Genomic DNA, 24,773 nt, shown 5'->3' with positions numbered 1-24,773 from the left:
CCACTAGACTGCCAGGGAAGTCCCCACTGTGTGTTGTTTTAAAAGACCATGGTTGAGAATACCCTGGCAGTCCAGTGGTTAGGACTCGGAGCTTTCACTGCTGTGGACCCGGCTTCAATCCGTGGTCAGGGAACTAAGATCCTGCAAGCGGCCAAAAAAATGAAATAAAAGGTCGTGGTCATTTGCTACACCAGCCCTAGGAAACTAGCGCAGGTGGTGAGGGCAGAGGGGCCTGGGTGAGAGGAAGGGCTCCAGGCCTGCCAGGCCCCAGGCAGTCGGCGCTCCCTTCCCCACCACAGCGGGGGGTGGGGTGGGGGTGGGGGTGTGTGTGTGTGCCATCGGCAGGGCCTGGCCTCTCAGATGGATCCCTTTCTCCCACCCAGCTTTCCAGATACAGGACTTTTAGAGATGATGAAAATAGCTAATGCCTATCGAGTGCCTGTCAACACCAGGCCCTGAAGCACCCCAATAACCCTAGGAGGTGAGTACTATTATCATTCCCATCAAGAAGAAGAGGCTCAAGATGCCTCATGTAAGTGCCCACGACCGTGGTGTCCTGCTGCCCATGCCACGCAGAGGACCCCATTCACTGTCACAGACGCCCAAGGGGAGGGGCCCTAGTCCTGGAACTGCACTATTACCGGGACACGTGGCTTGCTACTTCCAGCTCCTGAAATGTTCAGTGTGAACCCCAAGCCCCCAGACAGTGCCCACCCTCCAGGGCCCAAGCCCACAGTCACCACTGCTGCCTCCTGCGGGGCTCCCAGTGCTCTGGTGTGTGGGTCTCGTGCTGTCCCGTGCCCACCCGCCAACAGCACCTGTGGGAAACAGACTGCCTCCTGGCCAGGCCCGGGGCACGAGGAGACCTCAGGGCTGGTAGGAGAACCCCCCAGACCTCCTGGGTTCTCTGGCCTCTCCCCTGAGGCACTGGCATCCAGACTGGGCCCTGGGTCCCAAGCCCAGAGTGTGAGGTGTGAGCTGACAGCACAGGGTCCAGCAGGCTGGGCCAGTTAGGTTCACTGGACAGGGACAAAGCGTCTGCCTGCCCACCGCCAGCTCCTCGTTCCCCTGCTCCTTGCAGAGCTGTCACCTTGGCTCCCACCATGAACCCCAAAAGCCCTCTTGGACCTTCCCACCCTGGGAGTCCCTCACCAACCGCTGAGACTAAAAAGCTTTACTCTGGGTTCTCCAACTGTGTCTAGCTTGGCAAGCCCAGCGGGCTGCATTCCTTCATGCACATTTGATGAAAAGCAAATACACAGCCTATAATTAACTCCCAGGCTGTAATTAACACACTCTCGTTATTTCATATCATAAACCACCCCAAAATTTGCTGGAAATTGATTTTATTATTAATAAGTCACATGATACGAAGGGATAAGAATATTCAAAGGACATTTAGTAAAATACTGCTTTGCCCGAAAGGGCAGGCAGAAAAAGTTAAGGCACAATGGATGCTAAGAAAATAGGAAAAAGAGGCTGAAGAGTCAAAACAAGTAATCTGTGTGTACACACACACACACACACACACACACCCTCAGGCCCCTCAACCCATCAGATAAGAATTCACCTGGCATCAAAACAGTGAGTGGGATAAGATAACCAGAGGGCTGGGAGCCAGGGAGGGACTCCAGGAGGAGAGATGAGATGTCCTTTGGCTAGGACATTCCAAAAGACTGGAGACGCCTATTTATGATGTCAGATAACAAAGTCCCTACTGCTGAAAGACAAGCCACCTCGAAACATCTGGAGTGTTCAAGAGTCACCAAAGGGAGAAGGAGGTGACTGGAAATCCGGAGACAAGAGATTCACATTTCCTCTCCCACATTCTCCCCTGGGAAGGGAAGACAAAGCAAAGCCTGTGCTGAGCTGGGACTGCCTCAAGTCCCAGGAAGCACTCAGGAAAGCCAGGGACCTACCACGGAGGAGCCCGAGGGCTGGGAGGCCCTCCCCGAGGCCAGCTCGTCCGGGGGAAGGCAGGTGGGTGTGGGAAGAGCCACGCCCAGGCCACATCCAGCCTCCCTACAAGGTCCTCGGGAAGGAGGAGACCACTCCCGTCCTGGGCTTTCCCGTGCATGGGCCGGCCCCCTGGCTCAGGCCGGGTGAAACCACAGCGCCATCCTGGAAGGAGCGCCAGCGGCTCCGAGGCCGGCGGCAGCATCCTTGTGAGTTGCCCAAGTTCACAGCTTCATGGAACCGAAGCAGACAAAGAAAGATCAAAACTAAAACCTGCAGCCCAAGGGGGTTTGGGAGCTCCTCCGGGTGTGGAGTGTGGGTCCAGTGGACTTGTTGGTCCACAGGACAGCCAGCTCCCAGCACAGTGACATCACCAAAGATGAGCAAGCACACTTTCCTTCTGGTCAGAGTGTCTCCTGCCCGCAAGAGAGGCCTGAGTGAGGGGCGCAGGGGCCATCCAGTTCCATCCAGCCGGGGAGGGCTTGGTGGGGGCCTCACCTTCTCTGTTCCTGCTGTGTTTCAATCCAGGGAGGTCCCCTGCCCTCTCCCTGCAGGGCCACGTCCCAGCCTGGTGGTGTGGGCTGGAATGCAGCAGAAGGAATGCGGGGATGTGGTCACCAAAGTCCAGGGGAAAGACCAAAGACACACAGTACGCCCAAGTGTCCTGAGCCCTATTCCTCCTCCAGTGGGGACACCTGCCTCCAGCGGGGACTTCAGGGCAGGGGATACTGTCCGTTTTGAGAGGGGCACAAAGGCGAGTCCCTGGGTGGGAGGGGGCGGCCGGAACCTGGTCAGATTGGTCCTGAGACTGCAGCGGGGCCTGGCGTCCGGGGGGAGGGCAGGCAGGCTGCAGGAGGGACCCTGCAGCAGCCCCCAGCCGGCTCTGCACAGCACAGCCCGGGCAGCGTCCCAGGTACAGAAGTGACTTGTCCACACGCCGAGGCTGCCCTCCTCCCAGCGCTCCCCCCTCAGGTAGCATGATGCTGGGCCAGGCCCGGGGGCTGCCCCCATGCCCTCCTGCCAGGCACTGCGGCCCTCAGCCCTGCTCCAGGCTCTCAGTGGGCTGCACCACGGTGTAGCTCCCCTGGCCCAGGGAGAGTTGCCGGCTGAAGAAGGACGTGCTGCGTTTCGGTTTCACCCGCTTGATCTGCTCGCCTGTCGGGGAGCAAGAGGGACACACTGAGGGGAGGGCTTCCCGGGAAGGGGGCCCAGCCCCAGGGGAGCCCCTTCTGGAGCCTGTTCAGGATGAGCTCCCCTCTTCACTCCTGCCGGCTCTGTGAGCCTCAGCCCCACCCCAGCTCTCCCACCAGCGACAGGACACGTGGGGTGGGTGGCCAGCCTCCAAATCAGAGGCCACCAGGGTTTGCGTTTGATGCTGGGCCTGCTGTGCTGTCTAAACCTGTTCAAGAAGAGACCAGAGAGGTGTACAAACTTCCAGCTGTAAGTCACAGGGATGTAATATACGGCATACGGAATATGGTCAATAATATTGTAATAACTCTGTATGGTGACAGATGGTAACTAGACTTATGATCATTTCGTAACATATAAAAATACTGAATCACTATGTTTGTCAAAATCACTATATATATCACAATATATAATGTATTGTATGTCAACTATAATTCAATTACAAAAAAAAAAAAGAAGAAAAAAAGAACAGACCAAAACCACAAAATACCTATAACATATACTACTGGCTGAAGGTAACCCTCAATGAGATAAAAAGACTTCCTTTTTTTGGCCTCACTACGAGGCTTGCGGGATCTTAGTTCCCTGACCAGGGCCCCGGCAGTGGAAGCCTAGAGTCCTAACCACTGGACCGCCGGGGAAGTCCCTAAAAAGACTTCTTAAAAGTTAAAAATTTCAAGCCAGGTGATCAAGGTTATCAACAGTCATAAATCATGTTGATAAGGTACCTTTGATATGATGTAATAAAAATGGCATGTTACCTCTGTGATCTTCCTCCCCAAAACCCATAACCCCGTCTAATAATGAGAAAATCATAAGAGAAATTCCAATAAAGGGGCATCCTACGATATCCCCGACAAGTACGCCTCAAGACTGTCAAGGTCATCAAAAAACAAGGAAAGTCTGAGTAACTTGTCACAGCCAAGAGGAGCCTAAGGAGACATGATAACCAAATGTAGTGTGGTGTCCTGGATGGGACCCTGGGACTGAAAAAGGACGTTAGGTTAAAACTAAGGACTTCAGTTAATAATACTGCATCATATCGGTTCATTAATTCTAACAAATACACCATATTAACCTAAGACGTTAGTTTAAAAAATCAAGCAACAAAAGAAAAATAGGCAACAGAAATGAACAGTAATGCATGAAGAAACTGTACGTGATCAAGCATGTAAAAATGATCCCACTTCACCAGTATCCAAACCCCAACTCCAATGAGTTCTCTGCCCCTCAGGACGATAACACCCATCGTGGGTGAGGGTGGGGAAGGCAGGTGCCTCCTTTTCTCCTGGGACGGGTACAGTGGGCACACACTTTGACCCAGCAACCCCATTTCTAGGAATTTATCCTGAGGAAACAGTTCAGATTCCAGGTAAGGATTTGGCTACAGGTATGTTGTTTGTAGTAGCTGAGAACCAGAAATACAGTCAGCCCTCGGACAATGCCAACCCTCTGCACAGTCGGAAATCTGGGTATAACTTATAGTTGGCCCTTCCTATACCCGTGGTTCCTCCTTATCCACCGACTCAACCAACCATGGATCGTGTAGTACTACAGTATTTACTACTGAAAAAGACCCGCATGTAAGTGGATCCGCGCAGCGCAAACCGGTGTTGTTCAAGGGTCAACTGTAACTATGATGTCCAACGACAGGGGATGGGGGGGGAAGGGGCTGAGCTCACTAGGAGAGGAAGACAGCAACTGTGGTAGGTAACAAGTGTGTCAGAGAAAAATTATAAATTATTTTGCTTTTTCCGATGATAAAAATGACATGCTTGTAAAAATTTAAATGCCAGAAAGAAGCACGAATAAAAAAGGAAAATTACAGCAGCTGATGGCTGCAGAGGGGTCTCTCCCTCCTTGTGCACGTGGACGCTGTCTCGCATGCTAATGAGCACCTCGTACCTAGTACTCGTACCTGATTTTCTCCTAGTACCTGATTTTTTCTACTCAGTGCTATTTTGTGAACATCTTGCCATTTGAGAACCCAAAAAACCCCCAAAAAATCCCTTTTTATTTTGGAATAACTCTAGACTTACTGAAAAGTTGCAAAGATAATACACAGAGTTCCTGCATATCCTCATAAGCCTCTCCTGTGTCAGCACGGTCCGTCTGTTACCACAGTCCGTGCCACAGCTAAGAACACTGGTATAGCTTTATTAACTAAGCTGCAAACCTGTGGATTTCACCTGTTCTTCCACAATGTCCGCTGTCTGTGCTGGGACTCGATCCAAGACACCACAGTGCACTAGGGTACGTATGGCATCTTTACCAGCTGCACTGATCCCACAGGGTGTGGGCCCATTGTTCTTGTACCCACACCTTTAATAACAGACACCGGTAGTTTCTAGTTTTTCACATCTGGACACGTCTGTGGACGCAGCAGTGAGAAGGGATGGAGAAGGGCTCTTACTGCCGGAGCCCCGGAGGCCTCAGATTCCCTGTCGCAGAGTCCAGACGATGGGACACTGGTGCCCAGCCTGCCCCTCACCCCCCAAGCCAGGTCCTGCCGCTGGAGGCTAACTCACCGGGTCTGGAATTGCTCCCCACCTCCCTACCCTCCAGAGCGCCCCGTGGCGTGCGTGTGCCCGCGTGTAGGTACACGTGTACACCGCGAGGGGGTCGCTCACCCTCCTCCACGTAGTCGATGGTGGAGAGATGCTGGATCCGGCTGCACACCACGCTGCCCTGCCTCCGCAGCTGGGGGCGTTGAGTGGCGGGTGGTGAGTTGCCAGGGGCCGAGGCGGCGCCGGCTGCACTCTCCTGGGGGGCGGCGGGCTCCGCGGCCTGGCTCAGCTCGATGCAGTACTCGATGAGGCTGCTCATCAGTTCGGCCTGGGGGGGAGAGAGGGCCGGCGTGAGGCCTGGGGGGGAGCCCTGGCCCAGGCCCACCTCTCCCTACCTGCTGCAGAGCCAGATGAACCGAACCCACAGCCCCCTGCCCTCTGGTGGGGGAGGCAGTGAGGAAACCAACACCCTTTACGCAAGGAAGGAAGGGGGGGTGGTGTGCTCTGTGGGCCAGGGGCAGGGGAGGCCTCCCATGTGGGGGGACTTCAGGGGTCAGAGATGGGGTGGGAAAGAAGGAAGGCAGTTAGAAGGCGCAGGTCGGGAGGGAGGAGGAGGGCAGGGCTCTCGGCATGTGCGTTTGCTGAGAGAAGAACCCGCAGCCAAGGAGAAGGCGGTGGTGAGGTCACCGGGTGGGGAAGGCGGCTCCCTCTGGGCACATTCTTCTAAAGTGACGTCTTCTCAACAAACTGGAAACACTACGCATGTTGACATAAAAGGTGATGTGACCAGATGTCAGCGGGCACGGTCTGGGCACCATATGGTGGGGATGGCAGGGGATCGCAGACCCACAGACAGAAAGCTGCCAGCAGGTGGTGTCGCTTAGGCAGCACGTGTTTATGAAGTGTCACCCCGCTGCAGGCGGCAGGACACAGCAGGGACTGAGGTGGACACATGCCTGCCTCATGTCGTAAGAAGAGAACCCGCTGGGGAGCAGGGTCAGAGGCCAAGGGGGCAGCCGGTGCCCACCTGCCCGACGGGGTGGCCCGAGGCCTCCCCAGAGCCACACAAGCCACCCTGCGCAGGAGGAGCAGGGCAGGAAACCGTGCACAGGCGGGTCCGGGCTCCACACCGGCCTCCTCTCCTCCCTGAGGGAACTGCGCTGAGCTGAGAGGGGCGCTGGGCAGCGGGCAGCCGGTGGGGACAGGCCCTGAGCCCTCTGAGTTTCTCTAACACCGTTTGATGCTCCTGAGGTTCGGGGAGGTTCCTGAGGTTGCGGCCACTGTACCTCAGCCACATCCGACAAGACGAAATATCCATTCGGGATAAAACTCAGCAAACTAGAAATGGACGGGAACTTCCTTAACCTGATGACGGGCGTCTATGAAAAACGCACAGCTAACACCACACTTACTCAGAGCAAGACTGAATGCTTGGGCTTCCCTGGTGGCGCAGTGGTTAAGAATCCGCCTGCCAATGCAGGGGACACGGGTTCGAGCCCTGGTCCGGGAAGATCCCACATGCCGCAGAGCAACTAAGCCCGTGCGCCACAACTGCTGAGCCTGCGCTCTAGAGCCCGCGTGCCACAACTACTGAAGCCCGCACGCTTGGAGCCCGCGCTCTGCAACAAGAGAAGCCACCGCAATGAGAAGTCCACGCACCACAACGAAGAGTAGCCCCGGCTCACCGCAACTAGAGAAAGCCCGCAAGCAGCAACAAAGACCCAACACAGCCAAAAATAAATAAATAAATTTATATTAAAAAAAAAAAAGACTGAATGCTTTCCCCTCAAGTCAAGGATGTCTGCTCACACCTACTCACCACCGTTAACGGGGATCCGAGGCAGTGCTATCGGCCAAGACAACTGAGAGGCACACAGACTGGAAAGTTAGAATACAACTGTCCCTGTTCATAGACAATGTTAACTGTCCACACAGAAAATCACAAAGAATCTGCAAAAAAGATACTAGAAATAGTGAGTGAGTTTAACAGGGTTACAGGATAAAAGGATATATGGTAAGAGAATCAGCTGCATTTCTATACACCACAATGAATAACTGGAAATTGAAATTAAAAATAGTACCATCTCTGGTAGCACCAAAAAAGGGGGAGGGGGAGATAAATCTAATAAAAGATGCACAAGACTTGTATGCTGAACACCATAAAATGTTAGTGAAAGAAATCAAAGACAAATAAATGGAGATATAAAATAAATGGACTGGAAGATTTAAGAACATCTTTTTAAAAGACATTTTTTAGGAAAAGAAATCAAGTTATAGACTGAAAGAAGACATTTGCAAAATATGTATCTGATAAGGGACTGGTAGGCAGAATACATAATGAACTCTTACAGCTCGGTAAGAAAACAAATAACCCAATTTTAAAAATGGACAAAGGAAAAAAAAATGGACAAGGGGAATCCTCTTGCACTGTTGGTGGGAATGTAAATTGATACAGCCACTATGGAGAACAGTATGGAGGCTCCTTAAAAAACTAAAAATAGAACTACCATATGACCCAGCAATCCCACTACTGGACATATACCCTGAGAAAACCATAATTCAAAAAGAGTCATGTACCACAATGTTCACTGCAGCTCTATTTACAATAGCCAGGACATGGAAACAACCTAAGTGTCCATCGACAGGTGAATGGATAAAGAAGATGTGGGCCATATATACAATGGAATATTACCCAGCCATAAAAAGAAACGAAATCGAGTTATTTGTAGTGAGGTGGATGGACCTAGAGTCTGTCATACAGAGTGAAGTAAGTCAAAAAGAGAAAAACAAATACCGTATGCTAACACATATATATGGAATCTAAAAACAACAACAAAAAATTGGTTATGAAGAACCTAGGGGCAGGGCTTCCCTGGTGGCGCAGTGGTTAAGAATCTGCCTGCCAAGGCAGGGGACACGGGTTCGAGCCCTGGTCTGGGAAGATCCCACATGCCACGGAGCAACTAAGCCCGTGAGCCACAACTACTGAGCCTGCGCGTCTGGAGCCTGTGCTCCGCAATGGAGAGGCCGCGACAGTGAGAGGCCCGCGCACCGCGATGAAGAGTAGCCCCCGCTCACCGCAACTGGAGAAAGACCTCGCACAGAAACGAGGACCCAACACAGCCAAAAATAAATAAATAAAGTAAATAAATAAATATTAAAAAAAAAAAAAAAAAGAACCTAGGGGCAGGACAGGAATAAAGATGCAGATGTAGAGAATGGACTTGAGGACACAGGGAAGGGGAAGGGTAAGCTGGGACAAAGTGAGAGAGTGGCATGGACATATACACACTACCAAATGTAAAATAGATAGCTAGTAGGAAGCAGCCACATAGCACAGGGAGATCAGCTCGGTGCTTTGTGACCACCTAGAGGGGTGGGATAGGGAGGGTGGGAGGGAGACGCAAGAGGGAGGAGATATGGGGATATGTGTGTATGTATAGCTGATTCACTTTGTTGTAGAGCGGAAACTGGCACACCATGGTGAAGCAATTATACTCCAACAAAGATGTTAAAAAAAAAAAATTAAAAAAGAAAAAAAATGGGCAAATGATTTGAACAGACATTCCATCAAAGAAGACCAATGGATAGCAAATGAACACACGGATGGATGATCAACATCATTACTCATTATGAAAATGCAAATTAAAACCACAATGACTTATCACTACCATATAGTTATTAGAATGGCAAACAAACAAACAAAAACTGATAACACCAAGTGCTGGGTAAGGATGCGGAGCTACTGGAACTCTCAGACATTGCTGGTGGGATGACAAAATGGTACAGTCACTTTGGAAAACCGTTTGGTAGTTTCTAGTAAAGCTGATCATATGTTTATCATACAATCCAGTAATCCCATTCCTAGGTATTTATGCAAGAGAAGTGAAGGCATACGCCCACACAATAGCCTGTACACAAATGCTTAGAGCAGCTTTATTCACAAAAGCCCCAAACTGGAAACAACCCAAACAAGTGGGTGAAGAGCTGACCCGTAGTGTATCCATACACTGGAATACTATTCAACAATCAAAAGGAATGAACTGTTATACCACGAAATGTGGATGAACCTCAGGAGCATGAAGCTTAGCGAAGGAGGCCAGCGTCAAAGGGCTGCATACAGTATATATACTGTAGGGCTGGACCACTATTTGTTTATCTATCTACCAGTTGACAGACATGTATGTTGTTTCCAATTCTTTGGTTAAGACAAACGAAGCTGCTATGAATATCTTAGTATAAGTCTTGTGTGGACATATATCTCCACTTCTCCTGGATAAATATGATGCATGTGTTTATATGACATTCTGGAGAAAGCTAAACTCTAGGGATAGCTAAGGGGAGGTGTCAAGTAGCAGGTGAAGAGATGAGTCTTCAATCAGAAGCGGAATGTACAAAACAATTTAAAAAAAAAAGCACAACCCCAAAGAAAAATTGGCAAAAGACTTCAACAAACAGGATATCCAGATGGTGGATACACACATAAAAGATCCTCAACCTCATTAGTGTGTGTGTGTGTGTGTGTGTGTGTGTTTGTGTGTTGCCAATTAAAACCACACGGAGATTTGGGGGTGATGGAAATAATGCCAATTAAAAAATGGGCAAAAGATGTGAATAGACATTTCGCCTCTAGGAAGATACACGGATGGCAAATAAGCGGCTCCATAGCTTGCCTGTGGTGGCAGTGGTCACAAGGGTGTGTGAACGTGTTAAAACTCACTCTTATTGTAAATTATACCTCAACAAAGTTGACTAAATAATAAAGGAAGAAAACACAAGGAGCTACCCCTCCTCACCCACCAGACTGGCTGAACGTTCAAGATGACAATACTAACTACTGGAGCAGCCAGCATGCGGCCACCGTGGGCGAGCGCCGAGCACGGCGCCTGCCTGCGACCCGGCCTGTCGGCTCCTGGGCGCACACAGAGGACATGTGCAACACCGATCACGCAGCGTTGTCTGCAACAGTCCCGAACTGGAGACCCAAGTGCCCGTCCGCAATGGGACGGAAAAGTCAACACTAACAAATTCACACGTGGGAACACCCGAGAGCCGCATGAAAGACCAAAGCGCTGCCACCTGCAGTGGGGACGAGGACGGAGCTCACAGACACAGGGCTGAGTGCAAGACACCGGGCAGAACAGAACACACTGTGGGAACCCACTGCCCTAAGGCTCAAAACCAGGCAGAACGACTCTGGGGTGACACAAGTCAGGATGTGGAGGTCCACTGGTGGGGGGCAAGGCTGGGAGAGGGCTCAAGGGGTCTTTCTTAATCTGAAAGGTGTTACATGGGTTTCTTTGGGGAAATTTGTTGAGATTAAGAGATGGGGGGCTTCCTTGGTGGCGCAGTGGTTAAGAATCCGCCTGCCAATGCAGGGGACACGGGTTCGAGCCCTAGTCCGGGAAGATCCCACATGCCGAGGAGCAACTAAGCCCGTGCGCCACAACTACCAAGCCTGCACTCTAGAGCCCGTGAGCCACAACTACTGAGCCCATGTGCCACAACTACTGAAGCCCGTGCGCCTAGAGCCCATGCTCAACAAGAGAAGCCACCGCAATGAGAAGCCCGCGCACCGCAACGAAGAGTAGCCCCCTCTTGCCGCATCTAAAGAAAGCCCGCGCACAGCAACCAGGACCCAACACAGCCAAAAATAAATAAATAAATAGATAAATAGATTTATATATTTAAAAAAAAAGAGAGTTGGGCACTTTTCTGCATGTATATTATAATTCAATAAAACGTTTACTTAAAAAAGAAGTCTACAGAATTCCTTGGCGGTCCAGTGGTTAGGACTCCGCACTTCCACCACAGGGGGCATGGGTTTGATCCCTGATCGGGGAACTAAGAGTGATGTAGAAAATATGATGTCATCAGCATAAAGGTTGGAACGGCCGAGTGTTCAAAGATGAGAGAGGGAAGAGCTAGACAGGGAGAGAACTCCCTTGCGAGGCCCTGGAGAGGAGGCCCAGCAGGGGAGACCGGGGGGTGGGGGAAAGGCAGGAGGCGGGAGGAGCCTGCAGGAGCGAGAGCAGGCACCCGGGTAGCGGGTGGCGGGTGTGGCAGGGCAGAGGCTGCTGGGGTTGGAGCAGTGGATGCAGTGGTGGGAAGGAAGGCGCAGAGGGAGCAACGGGAGAAGCCCGGCTGTGGCGGGCCGGGGGGCCCGAGGTGGCGGCAGGAGGGGGCACGTGCTTTCACAGGAGTCCCTGGAGCCCGTCTCTGTGCTTGGGGCGGAGAGCAACGAGGCCCTGAGTCCTGGAAGGGCCCTCCTGGAGAAACCAGGGTGGGAGGGGAAGGGGCGGGGATGGAGGTTCAGGTGGGAAGACCAGGTGCCAAACGGATGAAAGTGGAACAAAGGCAAAGAGGGGGTCTCAGCCATTCCATGCCTGCTCGTCACCTGAGAGCCCCGCTCACCGGGGGCTCAAGGACCGAGGGAGCCAGTGCGGGCTGGTCACACAGCACCGGGCAGCCCTCCATCAATCACTGCCCCGACGGCAGCTGCCCCGCCAGCTGGCCGGGCCTCCCAAACCCGCAAGGGTGGCTCCCGGTCAGCAGGAGCCGGCCGCCTGGTCCCCAGGCCCTCAGCAGCCCTCTCAGCTCCTTGCCACCCAGCCTGGAGCCTCCAATAGTCTGGGACCCCTGAGCCCCATCCCCAGCCCCGGCGCAGGCAGCACCCACCACTACCTGCTTGGAGTAGACCTTGAGGAGCTTGTTGACCGGTGTGCCCTCGCTGTCCCCGTCGAACTCCAGCCACAGGGCAGACTCTTCCTCCTCGGGAGAGGTGTGGTCCCACGACAGCTCCTGGAAGCGCAGGCCCAGCAGGACGTGCTGGCCAGCGGGAGACACAGAGCCTGGACTCCTCTGGGCAGAGGCCTGCTCCCCTGCCCCATCCCACGTGGGCATCACCAGGAGGATACACCTGGCCAGGCTATTTACCTCCAAGGCTGAGCCTAAGCTCAAGTGTGAGCTTCTCTCAGGAGAAGAAGCCCCGCTTCCATCAGATCCTCTAAGGAGGCTGTGGTCCAGGGAGCATGAGACCCCCTAAACCACACACTTCTCATCAGCGGGTCAAGCTCCTGACAGCTGGGGCAGTGACTCGGGGGAAGGAAGGTGGGGAGGGGAGACCTTCCCCCTGAGAGCAGCTGGGTAGCATCTCAGCAGGAGGCCGGATCTGGGCCTGGCATGCTGGGGCACAGATGCCCAGGAAGGGCTGGGATCCCTCTCTGGGGACAACCAGAAGTCTCCCCCAAACTTCTCTGCTGGCTTAGCAGGGACCCCTGACCAGGTGCAGAGAGGCCCACAGGGCAGGCTGCCGACACCACCTTCTACCCAGGCAGCCGAGACACCCAGCACCACATGCGGGAGAGGAGGAGCAGGACTCAGCCAGCCAGGCGGGCTCCCAGTCGCAGGGCTTTCTGGGAAAACCACCAGCTAGTCTCCAGCCACTGGCCAGGCAGAGCGGCCAGGCCCTACCAGCCTCTCTCCACCAGCTGCAGCCTCCCCCTGTCCCGGCCACCGCCCTGCTTAGCAGCCTGGGCAGAAAGGCTGACCCACAGCAGACCCAGGGAAGCCCCAGGATGACAGTGGAAGCCCCAGGGACATCTGAGGGAAGGAGGCCAGACAGGCCGCCCACCCTGCTCCCAGGCCAACCAGAAGCCTGAGGGAACCAGGAAGGCCTGGGTAATGACCCCACTCCCTTCCTCTGCAATGAGGCCCCCACTCCAGGTCCCACTCTGGAGGAGCAGCAGGTACCTTCTCCCTGCTGTCAATGACATGCACGCCCTCCAGACTGATGGCCACAGACACTGGCTTTTGCCCGCCGCGGTGCAAAAAGCCCTGGGCTGGCTTGTCAATCTCGCCGTGGAAAAAGGCAGACCTGGGGAGGGAAAGTGGTGTTAGGCTGTCCCCTCCAGCAGCGAGAACAGATGGCCCAGGGTCTGGGTTCACCCACCAGGGGATGCTCTGGCCAGGCCCTGTCCCAGGCACCTGAGAAGCTTAAGCTGTTTGGGTGACTGAAGGTTAAATGGAAACCCACCCCAGGGGAGGGAGAAACTGAGGGGACGGCGAGAGGGAGGCTTCGCGGAGGTGGTGGCATCTGAGCTGATCAGGCAGGACAGGCGGGTTTGAACAGGCAGAGGACGAACTGGGTGGCACGGCGAAGGGTGGGCACTGCAGGCAGAGGGCAGAGCATGAGCCCAGGTGTGGGACAGAGCAAGCTACGTTCAGGGAACAGCCAGGAGCCCGAGGGCTCAGGGTCTGGGGGCTGTGGTTGCTGGAGGCTGGGAGAGCCCCGCTGCCCACCGTCCCCCAGGGGCTGCCCAGGCAGGGAAGCAGCTTCAGGACTCGACACTGAGAAAGGGAAAGGGTGCATCAGCCTTGGGACGCCCACCCGCTGAGCTGTCCCCCTTCCATCCTGCCCCGTCACGGCCTCTTCCTCTCTGGCTGCCCTGGGCCTTCGCCCACACGCCCTCACCCCTGGCTAAGCCAGAGCCCTAGTTAAATCCTGCAGCCCCAGGCTTCTATGGTGGCGCAGTGGTTAAGAATCCACCTGCCAATGCAGGAGACACGGGTTCGAGCCCTGGTCCAGGAAGATCCCACATGCTGCGGAGCAACTAAGCCTGTGCGCCGCAACTACTGAGCCTGCGCTCTAGAGCCCGCGAGCCACAACTACTGAGCCCGCGTGCTGCAACTATTGAAGCCCACGTGCCTAGAGCCCGTGCTCCACAACAAGAGAAACCACTGCAATGAGAAGCCCACGCACCGCAACGAAGAGCAGCCCACGCTCGCTGCAACTAGAGAAAGCCCGTGCACAGCAACGAAGACCCAACCCAGCCAAAAATAATAAAAAAATAAAATAAATTTATTAAAAAAAAAAAAAAATCCTGCAGCCGCGAGGACAGGACTGGAGACAAGCACGCTCTACCTTCAGTTCCAAGAGCAGCGCCGAGCACGGCCCAGTGCTCCCACTCCGGGAAGACTCCCACAGGCTCGGTTCAGGGCTGGGACTCCTAATCAGCTGAGGAACTGAAGCAACCCAAAGAGCGGCCACTTGCCCGCCCGCACCTCAATTTTTCACTCTCTATTCGATCCTATCAGCACACACGCATCTCACTCACCATAAAAGCTAAAGACCTTTTGCCGCCCCACGCCCACACTGCTGCTCCGCCCCGGGGCTCCGTCTCACAGCGCAGCTCCTGAGAGAGCTGGTTACACTCACTGATTCTTTTTCTCATTGTCCTCCACCCACTGCTACCCCCAAGATGCTGGAGCCAAGGTCAACTATCAGCCACTCGGGACCAGCTGAACTTGACCTTGAAGCAGCAGCACCTGAGGCTTGGTCACTCCCTCCTCCTCAACACCTCCTTCCACTGGGCTGGTGTAGACCCTCCCGCCTTGCTGGCCGGGCTCCTTCTCTGCCTGGTCCACACTCACTTCCTGGGGCTCCTGGTTTCAAACAGCACCTGCATGCTGATGACTCACCAAGTACCCAACTCTATAGACTCAGAAACCCAAATGCCCGCTAGGATCGCCACCTGGGTCGCTGGAGAGCGTCTCAGAATCAACACATCCAAGGACAAGCCCCCGACCTTCCCTGACCTGCCCCCCGCCACACACCATCCTGTCTCAGCTGATGACCACGCCACCCTGCAGCTGCTCAGACAGAAACCTGGAGTCCTCTCTGCCTGCTCTCCTTCACGTCCTGTACCGCACATCTTGCAAGTTCCTTCAACTCCACCCTCAACGTCTCTGGAATCTGAACGTGTTTCCCCTCCTGCGGCACCACCACGCGGCCTGGGCACAGTACCCTGTGGAGTATGGTGACTGTCCTCACGGGCCATCCCGCTGCCCCCGTGCCCACCTGCAGTCTGTTCTCTGCTTCTACTGCTCACTGTCTCTCTCGCCACTAGAACGGCCTCTTCACGGGCAGGGATGGCGCTCTCTTTTGTTTACCAAGGTGTCTCCAGCACCTAGAGGGTGCTGGCGCACAGTAGGCACACAGGAGCTATTGGCTAGACGTGCCTGCATGAATGAGAGCTGGCTGAGGGGGAGGTGGGCAGGTCCGTAGACCACGTGGCTGCGGCAGGAGGAAGGAGAGGACCTGTCCGGTGTCCTAGCCCATGACGGGGAAGGGGGAGGACGAGTGTCCAGCCTGGGACCCGCGGGGCCCGAGGTGCTGGCATCCGGACACACCTCGCGTGAGGACAGAGCTCAGCGGGAACGGAGATGGGCTCACGGGCCCCGAGGGAGGGACAGTGGGCCTGGGGCTGTGGCCGCAGCCAGGGAGCCGCTCACCCGTAGAAGGGCAGCTCGTGGCACTTGAGGAGGTAGGCGCGGTAGTGGGGGCTGAGGGAGGCCTCGTGCTCGCTCTCGCTGCCGGCCACCTCCTTCACCCTGCTGTAGGCGTTCAGCAGGCCCTGCTCGCCAGTTCCGGCCTTGGTCCCACGGCCCCGGAGGGCAGCGAAGAGCCCGTGGCCCCGCTTACAGAGGTGGGCAGGGAGGAAGGAGTCCAGCTTCTCCCTGTGGAGGAAGGAAAATGGGGCCCGGCATGAGGACGGCTCCATGCCTGCGGGCTGGGGAGGCGCCGAGGTTCCCAGGGCGTGGGGAGGGCAGGGGGCGCCCCGCACGCGGACCCCCAGAGAGCCCACTGCCGAGATCCCTGCAGCATGAGAGGCCTGAAGGAGAAGTCAGGAGACCGGGATGAGAGCTGAAACCAGGCCCACCCCAGAAGCAGACTGTGGCCAGAGGAAGGTTTCGATTTCTAAACTGGTGATTTTACAACCAAGAAATGGTCCAAGTGACCTAGAGCTATCAACGTTCTGTTCTGCCAAATAGGGAGGTAAAAAAACCACCAACCTGCAACTCATCAGCACAGGTTCATGAAGGAAAGGGCATTTTCAATCACACACACAGAGTCGGGAAGCATCCTGGCGTGACGGCACCGTTCTTCCCCCTCAGGCAGCCCCCTGACTCTGGCCAGGCACTGGCCCTTCCAGGTGGACTGCAGCCGGGGCCCAGCCTACGAGCAGTGAGCGCCCTCTCCAAGCCTATGTCTCCACGTTTAAATAAGGACACGGATCCCTACTCACATGGACGGGCGCTAGCATGTGCCTGGCATGTGGTGGGTGCCAAACAAATATGGCCGAGGTTGTCACTGTCACCGAAGAGGGGAGGGGTCCCTGCGGGGGCTTCTGGAGGACCAACACCCCGGGCCATGGGAAGGGATGGCTGGCCCTGCAGCAGGGCTGATGCAAGGAAAGACCCTGATGCCCAGAGAGGCCCAACTGCAGGGCGGCATGAGGACGGGCATCCAGGGGGCTGCCCCCACTTCACAGGGCTGCCGTGGGCATCTTCATCATCTGTCCCCCGACATCGCTGCTTCCAGCCACAGCGCCCACTCATCATTGGAAATCCCACCTTCCCACTCTCAGTCCACAGGGTCTGTGCAGGCTCATGGCAGGTCCTAAGGGAGGATCTGGGCCTCAGCCAATCAGCACCCTGGCCACTCTGTCTCCTCTGGGTGGACCTGGGCCCAGTCACCGGATGAGTCTTAGGACTCTGGTCACGTGAGGGACGAGGTCTCTCCTTGCCAACATGCAACTATTGTGGCCACCGGGCCACCACGAGGCAAGAGCCTGAGTGCGAACTGGCCCAGAGGACACAGGGCTGGGCAAGGAGAGTGAGGACAGGGTCTTGGGGTTGGGGGTACCCAACCGGAGCCCCTGCATCTCAATCACCCCAGACCCATCCATTTCTTGACAAACTCCCTCAAGTCCAAATAGTCTGAGCTGGATTCGCTGTCACTTGCAATAGGACCAGACATGCCCATCACGAGAGCCAGGATTTCTACGGCTGCCAGCCTCCAGCCAGCTCAGCTGGGATCACTCAGGCTCCACTGAGCCCATGGTGGCCCCTGCTGGGCCCTGACACAGGGCCCTGTCTCTGTGCATCCTCCCACCCCAACACAACTGCACCCTGAAGGGCTGGTGTGGGTTGGAGCCTTGGGTCTAGGACAGGCTGTGTTCAAAGTTCACCTTCAGGGCTTCCCTGGTGGCGCAGTGGTTAAGAATCCGCCTGCCGGGCTTCCCTGGTGGCGCAGTGGTTGAGAGTCTGCCTGCCAATGCAGGGGACGCGGGTTCGAGCCCTGGTCTGGGAAGATCCCACATGCCGCGGAGCGGCTGGGCCCGTGAGCCACAATTACTGAGCCTGCGCGTCTGGAGCCTGTGCTCCGCAACAAGAGAGGCCGCGACAGTGAGAGGCCCGCGCACCGCGATGAAGAGTGGACCCCGCTTGCCACAACTAGAGAAAGCCCTCGCACAGAAATGAAGACCCAACACAGCCATAAATAAATAAATAAATAAATAAATAAATAAATAAAATTAAAAAAAAAAAAAAAAAAAAAAAAGAATCTGCCTGCCAATGCAGGGGACATGGGGTCGAGCCCTGATCCGGGAAGATCTCACATGCTGCGGAGCAACTAAGCCCGTGCGCCACAACTACTGAGCCTGCGCTCTAGAGCCGAGCCGCAACTACTGAGTCCATGCGCCACAACTACTGAAGCCCGCGCGTCTTATAGCCAGCGCTCCGCAGCAAGAGAAGCCACCGCAATGAGAAGCCCACGCACCGCAAGGAAGAGTAGCCCCCGCTCGCCGCAAGTAGAGAAAGCCCGCGTGCAGCAACGAAGACCCAATGTAGCCAAAAATAAATAAAATAAATAATTTTTTTTTTAAATTAAAAAAAAAAACTACATAACTGTTACCAGTTTAAAAAAAAAAAAAAGTTTATCTTCTTTGGAAGTATCTCTAAACCTCAAGATCATTGTTCACAGAGGTCAGAGACAGCCTGGTCTGCTTCCAGGTAGACTCAATCGTCATGACCCCAGGCCCTGCCAATTCACACAGCAAAGAGCACGGCTTCTAGAGAGACGGGTAGGAAGCACAGAGCCGGCATACTGGAGCATCCAGGAAATGGGGCCTCGTCCCTGGAGTTTGAGACTAAGTGAGACTGTCACTGACAACTGGGACTCAGTATTTGGCCACTCCCTGGCTGCGACCCGCAAAAAGAACAAGCCCAACTCCCCCTGACCTCACGCGGAGTCCGGGCTCCACCCTCACACACCTCTGGGGGTCCTCTCACGGACATCACTTCCCCCGTTTCCCACTGCCCAGGCTCCTCAGCCTAGAGCGGACGAGGAAAAGGAGGTTCGGAGAGGTGGGGTGACTCACCCAAGGTCACACAGCGTCAGGGCCTCCTGACTCCAGGACCTGGCAAGACCACTTGTACCCAGGATTCCGAGGTCACCCTCCCCACCTCAGGCCCCTGCCTCTGGTCACGCTGGCCCTCACCTCAGGGCACAGGCAGTGGGCTGGCCAGGCTGGTAGGGCCCGAGCTGCACGCGGCACACCAGGGCGCCCAGGGCCTCGCAGTCCTCCACGTCGCATGGGTACCGAGCGGCCAGCACGTTGCTCTTGGCCTCCTCGTAGAGCAGCCGCAGGACCTCCTTGTCGTGGATCTGCAGGCCGGTGTGGCAGGGAGGGGTGGCTCAGCTGGGTGGGGCACCAGTGTCCAGGGGTCAGGACAAGGGGAGGCTGGACACAGGGCACCAGACCTGGGTGGTACCGCCTGGGAATCCCTGCCTCACCTGGAGCTCCCGCCGTTTGGGGAAAAACACGTTCCTCCGGAACTGCAGGGAAGGCTCATCTGGGGAGAGAGGAGGGGGTCACCGGCCGGCCGCCCCACGCCCCACGCCCCACGCAGCCAGCTCTGCCCTCTCCCCAGCTGGCCCAGTCTCCAGTCCCCAAGCCTCCTCCACCACCACTGAGAAAACCCCCGGGCTGTGCAGAGACAGGGGGCGTGGCTTATCTCAAGCTGCTCACTGCCCCCCCAGCCCACCCCTCCTGGGCTCCTCTCAGGGATCCCTCCCTCCTCCGGAGCAGATGCCGGCCCTGCCTCTCGGCCAGGGCAGCTCCACCTGCCAGGGGAGGCCTGGCTGGGCCCGGAGCCCGTGCTCCAGGCCCCGGGGGGCCCCTGGGACGGGGACGCCCAGGCAGCAGCACTGACCCATGGCCACGTCATCGTCCGGGGCGTCGGTGAATCGCAGCAGCAGTTCCTGCCACTGGCGGCCCAGCTTGTAGGGCTGGTGCTTGGGCTTCAGCTGCACCTCTGCAGGACGACAGGGGAAGCGGCCATGAAGCCCTGACCAGTGCAACTGCCACCCGCTAACAACAATGCAACGAGGACGCAGTCATGACCAATATTAACTGAAGTAGGTACGAAGTGTCCAAAACCATTTCAAGTGGTTAAAGGCAACTGCCCTGCAATAACCCTACCCTCATTTCATCCAATGAAAATGAGGCTCAGAGAAGAAAAATGAGGCTCAGAGAAGTTAAGGTGCTTGTCCAAAGTTACACAACAGGGACTTCCCTGGTGGTCCAGCGGTTAAGACTCCGCGCTTCCACTGCAGGGGGCGCGGGTTCGATCCCTGGTCTGGGAATTAAGATCCCGTGTGCTGCATGGCTCAGCCAAAGAAACAAAAAAAAACCCAAACAAAAAAACAAAGCCACACAGCAAGTGAGAGGGGGTCAGGTTCCAGGCAGAGTCAGTCTCTGACTGTTCCCTACGGTGCCCAGGATGGGCTGGAGCCGAGAGGCTGTGGCAGACGGAAGGTGCTGGGGCCGGTGGTACAGATGGCCCCAGCACCGCCGTTAGGAAGCAGAGCCCAAAGCTGGTAACTGAGGCCCAAAGGCCCAAGGGGCTGTTCTCCCCTGCTCCTGGCCCTGCCTGGGCCTCGCCCCGGCCAGCCTCCACCCCAGCATCTCCCCCGGGAGCTCTGGGCTCCAGCTGATCTTCCATCCTGCAAGCTCCCTGCCTCAACGCCATGCCACCCAGCTGCCACCAGAATCAGTGGCTCCACCAGGAAGCACTCCTGGCAACTTGCTCCTGGCAAGCCTTCCCAGCACACTTTAGACGGTGAGTCCCCTGAGGGCAGGGACACTTTCACTCCTGTTCCCCACCGGACCCCTAGCATCTAGCTCTCTGCCCGGCACGAGGTTGTGGGCGGGTTGCTCTGCACATACTTGCGAGACGAATGAGGTAACTGGCTAGCTGGGACCCCGGGACACTGTCCACGGTCCCCAGCCAGCCTCACCCCCTGAGCCGCAGCAGCTCAGAGGACTCCCGTTATCAGAAGAGGCCTGCGCTGACCCTGCCGTCCCACGCTTCCAGATGGGGCCTTCCTGCCTGGAGGCTGTCACCCCAACGAGACCGACAGTCCCTGGAGCCCTTTTCCATGCAGAGTGACAGTGGCATGGAGAAGGTCAAACCCTCCCAAACATCCAGCTTGAAGGGCGGCTCCAGCAGACAGCACCCCGTCCCTGGGGCATATGTCACCGCCTCACCCACTCCGGGCGTGGTGCGGGACCAAGAGCTCTGAGGGCCCGAGTCAAAGCTGAAGTGGCCTTTCAGCCTTCCTGAACCCAGCCTGCGAACAAAGTGGGCGCTGACTCCGTGCTGGGGCCTCTGGGATGGGGCAGTGCCCCAGGGTGACCCACTGGCCACACAGGCAGCCCATTCATGTTCCGGTGACGGGGGAGCAGGAATGCAACGACGAGGGAGTGGGGGAGGAAATAAGCTGCCCCACTGCAGGGACAGGGCGTCTGAGGCAGGGCAGGGGCCCCACGAAACCACCCCCAGCTTTCCAGAGACACAAGCCAAGGGGCCCGCGGTCTTGACCAGCAGCCAGAAGGGTGAAGGAGGGGCAGCTGAGCTGGGTGGGGAGCGGCCGAAAGAGACCAGAGATCGACCAGCAGGAAGAGGGTGGGCGAGAGCAGCAGCTGGGCAGGAAGCTCCCACTAGAGGGTGGGGGTGGGGAGACAGGCACTCCCTCTCCTACCAAGCGGGCACACCCTCCCTCCAGGGCACAGGCACAAACTTCTAGGGGCCCAGGGACCAGGCACACCCTTCTTGCCCCTGTTCCTCTACAAGGGAGGAGAATGAGCACAGAAAACATGCCTGGTCCCGGCACCAGCTGGGGCATCCTCTCCTGGCCCCTCTCCTGACCAAGCCAGCAGGCTAGCAGCCCTATTCTGAGGCCCCAGGGAGCTCCCTGCTCCCCCCCACCTCATGTCCTCCAGGCCTGCGGGCTGGAGGGCCCCCACTGCCCTCATCCCCACTCCACCCGCCCGCCTTGGGATCTCAGCCTGAAAGGGCAGGACAGGGTGATCACGGGCCAGAAACCAGGCAAGGCTGGAGACCCCCTGCAGAGAAGCTGGGTTCCCACTCATCCTCCCCACCCTCAGGAAAAGTCTCATCCTCAGGGGTGGCTGCTTCCTGGGCCGGGTCCCACCTTCCTCCCTGCCTCCACCGAGCAGGATGCAGCTCAAGGAGGCTGGCTGGGGGCCACCCAGGCTTCCATTCTGATCTTGGTCCCACCACTCACTGGTCCCACGGCTCCAAACCTCAATTTCTTCATCTGCGTGACCAGGCTGGGCCATGAGGATAAGGTGAAACTCTGCTTGCAAAATGCCAGCTCAGGCTGTGGCACAGACCACGTGCTCGGTGAACACGCACCCCCTCCCTCCCTGTCCGCCGCCCCCACCCCTCCTGATGCTCAGGCTCCAGCAGCACTGAGGCTGAGGGGTAGGCTTGGCCCCTCCTCTGCCTCCAGCACAAAGAAAGGAGAGGCGGGGGCAGAGGAGCCAGGCCACCTCTCAGGCTCTGGGTCCTGAAAGCCAAGGCTAGCTCCAGGACATAAACAAGTCCCACCTTCCCCTGATGTATAGCGGCCAGAGGTTCCAGAAGCTGCCCCCTCCTTCCCCACCGGTCAGCGCCCTTCCAGCCCTTCCGCCTGGGCTTCTCACTGCCAGCCAAGTCTTACCCAGCAGAGGGGAGACAAGCCAGAGCGCAAAGGCATCCAGGGCAACATCCGGGAGCTGCAGGACCTCACGGACGCTCTGATGCAGCTCGTGGGCAGTGAGCGAGGGCAGGTTCTCCGTGGCCAGGGGCACCACTGTGTCATCCGCCAGGTACACCAGCACGTCGGCTGCTGCAATGGAGGCCACGCAGGGTCAGCTGGGCCCACTGCCCAGGCATGCCAACCAGGCACCCTCCACTCCCCGCCCTGGGGCTGCAGCCCCCACCCTGCACCCCTTGGGGTGACCAAGGCTACATTCCAGAGGCAGAGCCCCAGCATCCCCGAAGGACCCCGTGAAGAGTGCTGTTAGGACTTACTGAAGACCCTCAAACCACCCAGAAGCCCAGCAATTCCAGCCCAGGGACCAGCCTAGACCCACCGTGACCCCCAAAAGTTCAAATTAGGGCTGGCTGCTGCACCCACACACACTCCCCTGGCAGCCCCAAGGACTCTGGTGTGCTTCTTCCCTGAAGGAGAACATTCTACAGGTGGGACTGAGGCAGAGATAGATTGCACCCAACCTGAGGTTACAGTAGTTAGTAAATCAAGCAGGGAGGGAGAGAGCTATTATCCTTAAGCAAATCACTATCTCTCTCTGACCCAAGCTAACATGGGGACAGAAGATTCTCAAGGCCATCCCAGGGTAAAGCAAGTTCCAGGGCTCAGCTTCCTTAGGACTCTTTAAGACTCGGGACTCAACACGATGGCCTTTCAGTGTTAAATAGAAGTACAATCCAAAAAGTTGAGTGTTCCCTTGTGACAGCCTGTGGGATGCCTATTTGGAGCCTGGAGCCAAAAGGAGACCCTTGAAAGAGCAGCCAGATTCAAATCTCCATCACTGGAACCACAGGTACCATGAAGAAGCACTCAGCTTCGAGGCCAATATACTCGGGTTCCAATCCTGCCTGGCCTCTGGCTAGTTGACTGATTTCAGTAAGTCAGTGTGTCAAATGCCTCAGGTGCAAAGTACGGCTAATACCAACACCCCCCGCACCCCCCCCCCCACGAGCTTCTGTGAATTAAATAAGATGAAGCCTGTGAAACGCAAAGGTACAGTTTATTACTAACACAAATGAAGGTGCTTTTTGGATCCCCAGTCTGTCCTGCTCTAACAGCTACTCTCTTGAGAGATCATAAAATAATGTCCAGGAGGCTGAAATTCAAAGGGAAATCTGGGACAGTGAAGGCTCCAGTATCCTGTCACTTAACCTCTCTAGGGCCCAATTTCCTTCCTATAAAATGTAGATAATGATCTCTGCTTTCAAAAGGCTATTTACCAAACAAAGAAAGTGAATATGTCATTTTTCATTCATGAGATTTCGTTTGAATTTCATGGCTACCTAAGATTTTACAAGTGAGGAAATAGAGATTCAAGAAGGGTACCCAACTCAGCCAGTAGCCTAGTGACAGAGCCCAGGTCCCCGGACTGACTTGTCACTTTTCCACACCTCAACAGACCTTATTTGTTAATTAATAAATAAGATTCTCTTCAATGAAAAAGATGACAAGCCAGGGCCACTTCTTCAGGGCTGGGGCCCTAGGAGGGTACAGCGGGGAGAAGACTGGGGACAGGGACCCACCTCGGGCTCCCACGGAGGACACGCTGCTTCGATGGGACCGATCAGCGGGGCCGGGTTGCCCAACATTGTCTTCTGTCCCGTCCATCTGCAGAGGAAAAGAGAAAAAGCAGCTACTGGAGAGTCCGGAGCCCTTCAAGCTCTCACTGAGTAAGGAAGGGGTCCCGAACTGATCTACGAAGGTGAACAACCAGGGCTGGAGGCACTGGTGTGCTGACTAGCGGGGTGAGGGGTGGGAGTCCTCCGCCAACTGGAGGTCGGGGCAGGTGGAAGGGGTTGGGGCCGTGGTGGTCAGAAGACGGGTTAAGTTCGGTTCGCCGGGGTGCCCAGGCACGGCACGGCGCACCCCTGTCCGGGGCGAGGCCCCGTGCAGGGCGTCGCCGCTCTCTCACCTCGCAGAGACGCAGCGCCCGCCGCCTCAGTCCAGGTTCCTGCCCTGACCCTGGCCGCCAGCTGCTGCCCCGGCCTCACAGCCGGCCGGCACTCTGAATCCCGCTTCGGCTCCAGCTCCCGGGGCTGCTTGCTACGCGGAAGCAGAGGCGGAGGAAGCGCCGCACACGGCCCCGCCTCTCCGGCCCGCAGGAGCCAATCGGAGCTCGGAGCCGCCGCGCACGCGCCCTGCCTGCCGCCCAC

The 24,773-nt window shown here is 56.3% G+C and overlaps 1 protein-coding gene across 1 annotated transcript; it reads right to left on the bottom strand.

Annotated features, from left to right (window-relative positions):
* Nucleotides 1-1,329: 1,329 nt before the first annotated feature.
* Nucleotides 1,330-24,686, bottom strand: FRMD8 (FERM domain containing 8). The gene is made up of 11 exons (XM_059931978.1): nt 24,533-24,686; nt 24,144-24,228; nt 22,528-22,695; nt 19,713-19,814; nt 19,294-19,352; nt 18,998-19,164; nt 15,948-16,172; nt 13,407-13,530; nt 12,339-12,482; nt 5,778-5,982; nt 1,330-3,111 (listed from the first exon to the last, which is right to left on the bottom strand). The coding sequence occupies exons 2-11, from the start codon at nt 24,226-24,228 to the stop codon at nt 2,993-2,995; spliced, it is 1,398 nt and encodes a 465-aa protein (XP_059787961.1). The 5' UTR covers nt 24,533-24,686; the 3' UTR covers nt 1,330-2,992.
* Nucleotides 24,687-24,773: the final 87 nt, after the last annotated feature.

This window comes from Balaenoptera ricei, chromosome 8, assembly GCF_028023285.1.
Source record: "Balaenoptera ricei isolate mBalRic1 chromosome 8, mBalRic1.hap2, whole genome shotgun sequence".
Classification (NCBI taxonomy): domain Eukaryota; kingdom Metazoa; phylum Chordata; class Mammalia; order Artiodactyla; family Balaenopteridae; genus Balaenoptera; species Balaenoptera ricei.
This window is presented reverse-complemented; position numbering and strand designations above follow the sequence as displayed.